Below are 9167 nucleotides of genomic sequence, written 5' to 3' on the forward strand. Positions count from 1 at the left end.
ACCCTTAAAGGGGCAGCGCCCTTGGCTCCGGGCCACCCCAAAACCGGCCCTTCTTGCTCCAAAACGGGCCCTTCCCGCCCCAAAACCCGCCCTTCTCACCCCAAATCTGGCTCTTCTTGCCCCAAAACCGGCCCTTCTTTCCCCAAAACTGCCCTTCTCACCCCAAACCCCCCTCCCAGCCCCAAAATCAGCCCTTCTTAGCCCAAAACTGGCCATTCCCACTCTAAAACCAGCCCTTCTGCCCCCAAAATCAGCCATTCCCGCCCCAAAGCTGGCCGTCCCCAACCCAAAACTGCCCTTCTCACCCCAAAACCAGCCGTTCTCACGCCCAAAACCGCCCTTCTGACCCCAAAACCCCCTTTCCCACCCCAAAACTGGCCCTTCTCACCCCAAAACGGGCCCAACAACCCCGAGTCCAGTTGGGCTCAGCCTTCCAGGCTCCTCAGGTCCACCCAGGGGGAAATCACAGCTCCACACAGGTTTTACACACTGCAGGGATTTTACTTCAGCAAAAATGAGTGAAAAGGAGGGGGAAAAAAATCCTACATTTTCAGGCCAAATCCTATTTCTTGTCATATATCGAGGAAACCAAGAAAAGCTCTTTCTGTTGAAGGTTAAGGGGTGTTCCTTTAGGATTCTCCCAGCTCTGAGTCTTTGTTTATTCCTCACATCCTCTGGGAGTGGAGTTACGGTGTAAGAGTAGAAAATTCCTGCGAGATCCATAAAATCATCGGGGGGGGGGAAGTTGAGGAAAGAGAGAAAAATTAAAACCCAGAGCCCTGCTGAGCTGAGCAACCCCCGGGCTGGCAGGTCTTGGCAGTCCCAGCCCCTCGTTCCAGCCGTTCCAGCCCCATCCCGGCGCTCCCTCGGGGCAGAGCTGAGCCCATGGATGGGCTGTCCCGGAGCACAGCATTCCCGGGGAGCACAGCATTCCCCGGGAGCACAGCATTCCCTGGGAGCACAGCATTCCCCGGGAGCACAGCAATCCCTAGGAGCACAGCATTCCCTGGGAGCACAGCATTCCCGGGGAGCACAGCATTCCCTGGGCGCTGTCAGGACATTCCCCGCTCCGTCCCCACGTGTTTCCTGCGCCGGTGCCGGCGCTTCCTGGCGGGTGTGGCCTCCTGGGAGTTCTGGGAATTCTGGGGGTGGGGGAAAGAGAGTCCCTTGGGTGACACCCAACAGTTCCTGGGGGCCAGGCTGCACATCCTCCTCTGCTCCGGGGCCTCCTGCCCGTGTCCCAAACCCAGGGGCTGTGCCAGGGCCGTGGGGCTGGGCTGGTGCTTCCTCTTGGCACTGCCAGCATTCCTGGAAGGAAAAAATCAGGAATCAGCCCCACTCAACCCCAAAAAGGAGGGCTGTGAACCCCCTCTGGGCTTACCTGGTGCCTTTTCCTGAAAGGTGGGACATCCTGGGAGAACGCCCAGCTCAAAGGAAAATGCAGTGAAAAAGGGAGAATATGTGGAGGAACAGGGAGAAAATGGGAAAGAATGGGGCAGAAATGGGAAAAAATAGGAAAAACAGTGTTAAAATTGGTGTAAAATGGTGTAAAATGAGTCTGTGGGGACACGTGGCCAGAACTCGCCAGTCCTGCTGGGCCTGGTATGGGGGGAAAACGGGGGAAAATGGGAAAAATTGGGATAAAATGGGGTGAAAGGGAAAAAACTAGGTGAAAATGGGGCGGGAAATGGGACAAATTGACAAAAAATGGGAAAAAGGGGGGAAAAGGGGGAAAAAATGACAAAAAACGGGGTGAAATGGGGAAAAAACAAAGGGGAAAGGGGAAAATGGGGCAAAACCAGGAAAAACTGGGAGGAAACAGGAAAAACAGGAAGAAATGGGGTGAAAATTGGGGGAGAAATGAAAAAAACCTCTTGATTTCCCACAGCAAGTGAAGTTTTCAGCAGGGATCATTTTTCATGCCACTCAGAGTGGGGCTGGACAAGCCCCTCAGAGGCCCCCTGGCTCCACACATGTCCCTGGAGTGGGTCTGGAGCTCCCACACAGGTGGGATTTGCCCCCCAGGACAAGGGGAAGCTCCTTCCCTGCTGAGCCCAGGAACAGGGAGAGGCCCCACTTCACTCTCAGGGAGGAGCTGCCTCACTTGCTGATCCAAAATCCTTTAAATGCCTCAGCAGGAGAACATTCCAGCCCCACTGAGAACCAGCTCCAGCCCTGGCAGTGATGTCACTCCACATCCACAGGCACAGGAATGTCACTCAGAGGCAGAGCTTTGCAGGCACAAGAACCTCACCACTGACACAATAATTTCAGAGAGGTTTTTTCCCCCCTCAGAGCTGGGAAGGCAATGGGTGGGTCTCAGGAAAAGTCCAGTTCAGGGTGTTTAAACCTGAGGGAGCAGCTGTTGGCTGTGCCTGCTCAGCTCAGGGCACAGAGGGCAGGGACAAACACCTACCTGGGCACTGCCAGGGGGGGCTGGGCCGAGCGAGGAGGGGGGGCTTTGACCATCTGCTTTCTGGGGTTTGCTGGGGCACTGCTTTTTTCTCTGAAGGGGCCTGAGCCCAAACTCTTCAGTCCACACTTCCTTAAAGAGAATTCCGTGTGTTCCTGTGTCCACTGAGTGAGCACATCAGCTCCCACACCCAAACCCACCCCTTTGTGGCACTGCTCACCCGGAAAGGGAAGGGCCAAGGAAAGAAAGCAGAGTAAAGAAAAGGATCTTTAAAGCCATCACAGAGTCCCAGAATGGTTTGGGTTGGAAGGGATCTTAAGGCCCACCCAGTGCCACCCCCTGCCGTGGGCAGGGACACCTTCCACTAGCCCAGGTTGCTCCAACCTGGCCTTGGGCACTTCCAGGGATCCAGGGGCAGCCCCAGCTTCTCTGGGAACTCCATCCCAGCCCCTCACCACCCTCCCAGGGAAGAATCCCTTCCCAATATCCCATCTAACCCCACCCTCTGTGAGTTTTAAACCATTCCCAATGTCCTGTTCTCCCTGCCCATTCTCCTGCCTTCCCCACTGGCCTGTCCCACCTCCCTTCCTGGAGCCATCCATGTTTATCCCCTGTTCCTTTCCAGCAGCATTCCCAGGGCCCATCACTCACTTCTGGACACACCAGGACTCACTTTTTCCCAGCTCTGTTCCTGAGATCCTGGATGTAGTTGGTTCTCTCTATGGGATGCCCTCGGGATTTGTTGAACACTGGAGAGGGACAGGTCTGAGCTACAACCTTTGGGGCTGAAGAGCAGTTAAAACCCTTCACAAGGATTTTAACCCCTTCAACCAAGCCCAGCCCCCCTCCCTGGGGCCACCCCAAACCTTCTGACCATCCCAAATCCCAGTAAACACCCCACATCCAATCAAGAACCCACACTTACACTCTATAGCAGCATTTGGCTCCATGCCTTCAACATCAATCAGGTACCTGAGCAGAGCAGCAAGAAAACCCTAATTACACACAATTAACAAGGAAAACATCCACAGGTTGGTGATGATTCAAACAGAAGAAAGAACTGGGAGGTTTGTAGAGCTTTTATTTACATGTCAGACTGGAGTATCAGCATCTGCTGTGCTGAAATGGGAATAAAAAGTGTCCCTAATAAAAAGTGAAAATCTGTGGAAGTCTGGGATTACACAGATCACTTGACTCTATTTCCTTGGCATTATTTCCTCCTGGAAATGTCACCACTTAACCCCCTGTGATAAGGACAACTCACCTGCACACCAGGTATCCAGTCCTGTTCAAGCCATGGGTGCAGTGAACCCCGATGAGTTTGTCTGTAACACACAAATCAGAGGATATTTAAGCGTCTTTTCCCCAAAATCCCCCCCAAACAAGCCCCTCTGCATTAACCCTCCATCAGACACCAATAAACTACACAGAAGTGGGCACACACAATATTACATCATGATATTTATGTCTGATTATGCTTAATTTATTTATTAATATTTATTTTTACCTTCTCTTACTTACTGTATTTATTATGTCTAACTTTATTTATGTCTATTATGTCTAACTAGCAGTCCTGACAGAACTTGTTACTTCTGCTACAGTCAGGTGACTCAAACTCAATTAAAGTTCCACTCACTGCCCAATTATCCCAGAATCATGGAATGGTTTGGGCTGGAAAGGATTTTAAAGCCCCTCCAGTGGCAGTCCCTGACAGGGGCAGGGACACCCACCACTGTCTCAAGTTGCTCCAAGCCCTGTCCAACCTGGCCTGGATTATCAGGGACGACAGGAATTCCATCCCTAAAACAAACCCAACCTGTTGCCTTGACATTCCCATGCCAAGGGAAGGAAAAGAAATTCCTGCTGTTCCTTAAAACACCACTGGCCCACCCCAGTACCAGAATACCAGGGAAACCCACACCCACCATTGTCTTTGTTGTCATTCAGAAACTTCTTTACCACACATTTGAACTGGAAAATGGTCTGTTTGTTTGGGATTTCGTGGCCCATGGTCAGGATCTTCGAGTAGCACAGTGTGGCTGGGAGCTCCTGCAAGAAGCACAGTCCATAATTTCCAGAAAAAGCATAAGGATTTTTTTATTATTAATGAACCAGAAGCCAGAAAATGAAATTTTCAACTGAGCCTAAAAGAGCAGTAACACAGTTTTAGGTAAGAAAAGCTCTGCTTCACTCCTCTGACATAGCACCAAAATTCCATATTATTTTTTCTGCCTCTCTTTCCTCCCTGGGGAGGGCACACAGAGGCTGGAACACTTTTCCAAGCAATTATCCACACACTCAGAGCTGTTTGCAATCAGAAGATCCCATAAAAGCAGCTTTAGGGTATCCCCAAACTTGTGCTGGTTGGTCTGGGGTTGAAGAACCCAGCGTGGTACTTGAGCAAGGACAAAGACCCCCATGGGGCTGCAATGGTTCACCTCATCCCCTGTCAGAGACTCCAGTGCCTCACACTCTTCCAGTTCTCCTCCTGGAAGCAAATCCTGCCCGTTCCCAGTCCCAGACTCACCTCTGGCCCATAGTAGCGCCTGGTGTAGGTGAGGTCGATGATCAGCCCCAGCTCCTCCTTCCTCTCCCTGACTTTCCTGATGAGGTCACGAGGGGAAAACCTCTCCTCTGGAAGGAGATTCCTGTCAAAACTCTGAGGGGAAACCATGTTTCAGAGCAGACATTAAATTGGAGTGTGTGTGAGGGGTGGGAAGAATTTCCTACTCCAGAACTCCGGGAGACGAGGGAGAAGGACTCGAGGAAGGAGCAGAGATTGAGGCAGGTGGACACAGAGTTACTGGGTCCAATCATGGCATCAGGGAAGGAGTTGGGTTGGGAGGGACCTTAAAGCCCATCCAGCTGCACCTCTGCCATGGGCAGGGCTGGGCTTTGGGACAGCTCAGCTGTGGGCTTCCAAAAGTCTCCAAAAACTTCCCCCTGAGGCAGAACCACAGTGAGAGACATCCCCAGACACCGAAGGTGCTGTTTGGTGGAAGCTGTAAACCAGGTCCTTCAGCTCAGACCCATGGAATCTCAGAATTACCGAGGCTGGAAAAGCCCTCCAAGATCATCAAATCCACCCTGTGACTGATCCCCCCCAGCCCAGAGCATGGAGTGCCACATCCAGGCCTTCCCTGGGCACCTCCAGAGGTGGGGACTCCACCACCTCCCTGGGCAGTTCCAGTGTTTAACCAATCCTTTCCATAAAGGAATTTCCCTAATGTCCAACCTGACCCTCCCCTGGCACAGCCTGAGGCCGTTCCCTCTCCTCCTGTCCCTTGTTCCCTGGGAGCAGAGCCTGACCCCCCCTGGCTCCCCCCTCCTGTCAGGGACTTGCAGAGCCAGAAGGTCCCCCCTGAGCCTCCTTTTCTCCAGGCTGAGCCCCCCCAGCTCCCCAGCCCGACTCTCCCCCATGTGCCAGGTGAACACCCAGCCCTGCTCCCCTGCTCTGGGACCCCCCTGGACTCACCCCTGGGTGTGTTTCAGGTGGGTCTCTTGTGCCACAGGGACCTCTCACAGCCCCCACTCCCCAGATGTGGCTCTGGCACTGTGTTCATCAGGAATTCACTCCCTGAATCTCCACAAAGTGCCCCTTTCCCAGGGCTCTTTCCCACCCCAATGCCCCCCCAGGCCCCTGGGGGTCCCTCACCTTCTTCAGGGGCACCTTGAAGGCAATGAAGCGGGTTCCTGGCATCCTCCTGCCCAGGGGGATGTAGTCTGTCCACCTGGATCCGGGCACGGGGGGGTTAAACTGAGGGAGAGACCCCAGGCCTGGGACCCACAAACAGCCCCTGGCCCGGGACCCTCAAAACCCTCTGCACTGGGGACCCTCAAACACATCCCAGGTCTGGAGACCCTCAAACCCTCCCCTGGCCCCAGGACCCTCAAACCCCCAGGCCCAGGACCCCCAAACCCGCCCTGCTCTGAGAATCTCAAACGCCCCCAGGCTTGGGGACCCTCAGACCCCCTCAGGCCCAGGACCCTCAAACTGCCCCGACCTTCAAATCCGGGACCCCCAAACTCTCCCTGCCCGGGACCCTCAACCCTTCCAGACCCGGCGACCCTCACACGCCCGCGGACCCTTAAAGCCCCATGTCCCGCAGACCCTCACCCCTCTCCCCTCCCTCGCCCACGACTCCCAGTGACGTGGCCACCGCGGTGGGTCAGGGCCGGGCCGGGTCGGGCAGGGCCGCACTCACCGCTCGGGGACCCGGGCGGCCCCCCTGCCCGCCATGACAGCGATGGCGCCGCGCCCCGCGCGCCACTTCCGCTTCCGCCCCGGCCCCGCGGGGACAGCAAGGCCACGCCCACGGTTGAAAGGCCACGCCCATAGCCATGAGACCACGCCCACAGATCGTGAGCCCACAGAGGGAAGGACACGCCTACAGGTGGTGAGACCACGCCCCCCGCGGCCCTGCGGGGCTCTGGCGCCGCCTAGCGGTCACGGTGGGAACGACAGCGGCGGGACGGGACGGAGAGGGAGAGGGACAGGGAGAGGGAGAGGGACAGGGAGAGGGAGAGGGACGGAGAGGGACAGGGAGAGGGAGAGAGAGAGGGACAGGGAGAGGGAGAGGGAGAGGGACAGGGACAGGGACAGGGACAGGGATAGGGAGAGAGAGAGGGACAGGGAGAGAGAGAGGGAGAGAGAGAGGGACAGGGAGAGGGACAGGGAAAGAGGGAGGGACAGGGAGAGGGACAGGGAGCAGGAGTGGGACAGGGAGCGGGACAAGGACAGGGAGCGGGACAGAGAGCTGGACAGGGAACAGGACCTGGACGAGGAGCGGGACCAGAACCAAGATCAGGACCAGGACCAGGACAGGGCTGGCACCAAGACCTCCTGCTTTTCCAGCCAAGCCTGTAATTAGTGCTCTGCTGAGGAGCAGGAGCCGGCCCTGGGAAAGAGCTGTGGCTCCCACGGTATATGGGACAGGGGCTGGCTGAGCCTGGAAAACTCATCTCACACCTGAGATGAGTGGGCATTGCCAGAACCAGGACCAGGACCAGGACTGGGACTGGGACCAGGACCAGCATCACCGGCCCAGAACCAGCATCAATGGCCCAGAACCAGAACCAGGACCACTGTCACCTGCCCAGTACCAGAACCAGTGTTATTGGCCCAGAACCAGCATCAGTGCCCCAGTACCAACATCACCATTCCAGTACCACAATCAGCATCACTGCTCCAGAACTTGTACCAGCATCTCTGTTCCAGTGCCAGCATCATCACCCCAGTATCAATGTCACTGTCCCAGTACCAGTGTCACCACCCCAGCACCAGCACCAGCACCACCACCCTAGAACCAGCATCACTGCCCCATAACAATATCACCACCCCAGTACCAGCACCACTGTCCCGGTCCCAGCACCCCAGTTCACCCCAACACTGGCATCACAACCCCAGGACTGGCATCCCCACCCTGCACCAGCACTGGTACCACCATCCCTGACTCCATCCCAGTACTGTCATCCCCACCCCTTGCTGGTACTGGCACTCCCAGTGTCAGCATCCCCTACCCCATCCTGCCACCAGCATCCCTGGAATCTGCATCTCCACCCCATTCCCAGTACCCACAGCTCCAGTACCAGCATCCCCCATCCCATCAGCAATGGGAAACCATCATGGGAATGGGAAATTATGGTGAGAATGGGAAATCATGGTTGGAATGGTAAGTCATGGTGGAGATTGGAAATCATGGTGGGAATGGGAAATCATCATGGGCATGGGAAATCATCATGGGCATGGGAATCATGGTGGGACTGGAAAATCGTCATGGGAGTGGGAAATTGTGTTGGGAATGGGAAATCATCACTGGTATCCCCATCCCCACCCCACTGTGGGCAGCCGAGGCTCCTTTGCCCTGCACAGACACGCATATAAATGTACCATGCTAAGATCCCAGGCTTTCCTGACCCTGGGAATTTTGTCCCAGGATGGGGACCCAGCCCAGCCAGGGCAGGATTTTCCAGTCCTCAGCACCCTACTCCCAATAGGGTGGTGGGGAGCAGCTTCCTGTGCCCAGCCTGGAAAAACCCTGCCGGCACCTCCAGCAGAGCCCCTTTTCCAGAGGGAGGGGAAGCACAGGGATTAGCATCCACGCCGGGAAGGGCCGGTTGGACCCGCCCGACCGAGCAGGGTCCCGGCTCCGGGGGTGCCCCGGGGCCGTCTGGGCACAGGGGGGCTGCTCCCCCCCCACAGGAGATCAGGTTGAGCCTCCTGCTCTTCCAGCCAAGCCTGTAATTATTGCTCGGCCGAGGAGCAGGAGCCGGCCCTGGGAAGGAGCCGGCCCTGAGCAGGAGCGGCCCTGTGGCTGCCTCGGGGTGTGGGACAGGGACCGGCTGAGCCTGGAAAACTCATCTCACACTTGGCCAGCAAGTGGGCATTGCCAGCTGGGCCCCAGCATCCCTTTCCATGTGTTCCCCCCTGTTCTCCCCTCTTGTTGCTACCCCAGGTCTCGGGATGCTTTTCCAAAGGGTGATTCTGCCACACAGGGACCCCACCCACAGATGAGGATCCCCCCACAAGGGCTTTTTCACCCCCGAAGGGATGCCCAAATCCCAAATCCCTCCTTCCAACGTGTCTGTGACAGGGACAATCACCCTCCAGCCCAGGCACACAGGGTTCACCACCCCCTACCCCTCTTTGCCACCGGTTTTGGGAAAGGAGGGAGGGGCAGGACAGAGGGGGACCCCTCGACGGTGACTCAGGGATGCCGGGGGGGTTGCGAAACAGGCCCGGGATGGTTTGGGA

At 56.3% G+C, this 9167-nt stretch overlaps 1 protein-coding gene across 2 annotated transcripts; it reads right to left on the bottom strand.

Moving 5' to 3' along the window:
* Nucleotides 1-480: 480 nt before the first annotated feature.
* Nucleotides 481-6693, bottom strand: DUSP11 (dual specificity phosphatase 11). Of its 2 annotated transcripts, XM_051811922.1 has the most exons (9): nt 6619-6693; nt 6069-6144; nt 4941-5072; nt 4339-4462; nt 3678-3738; nt 3339-3385; nt 3087-3162; nt 2417-2545; nt 481-1308 (listed from the first exon to the last, which is right to left on the bottom strand). In XM_051811922.1, the coding sequence occupies exons 1-9, from the start codon at nt 6651-6653 to the stop codon at nt 1053-1055; spliced, it is 936 nt and encodes a 311-aa protein (XP_051667882.1). In that variant the 5' UTR covers nt 6654-6693; the 3' UTR covers nt 481-1052. The 2 variants fall into 2 exon arrangements, with proteins under 2 accessions (XP_051667882.1, XP_051667883.1); XM_051811923.1 differs by lacking the exon at nt 481-1308 and having other exon boundaries at nt 2417-2541.
* Between the last annotated feature and the right edge of the window lie 2474 nt (nt 6694-9167).

This window comes from Manacus candei, unplaced genomic scaffold (genome assembly GCF_025592945.1).
Source record: "Manacus candei isolate 608988 ecotype Guabito, Panama unplaced genomic scaffold, ASM2559294v1 h1tg000084l, whole genome shotgun sequence".
NCBI lineage: Eukaryota > Metazoa > Chordata > Aves > Passeriformes > Pipridae > Manacus > Manacus candei.

Bases quoted from the DNA above. Each gene is read 5' to 3' on its own strand.
- DUSP11 (XM_051811922.1), bottom strand. From the start codon at position 6,653: ATGGCGGGCAGGGGGGCCGCCCGGGTCCCCGAGCG. The intron at 5,073-6,068 runs GTGAGGGACCCC...GTTTCCCCTCAG, and splicing joins TCAAGGTGCCCCTGAAGAAG to AGTTTTGACAGGAATCTCCT. The intron at 2,546-3,086 runs GTGAGTCCTGGT...ATTCTCTTTAAG, and splicing joins AGGAACAGAGCTGGGAAAAA to GAAGTGTGGACTGAAGAGTT.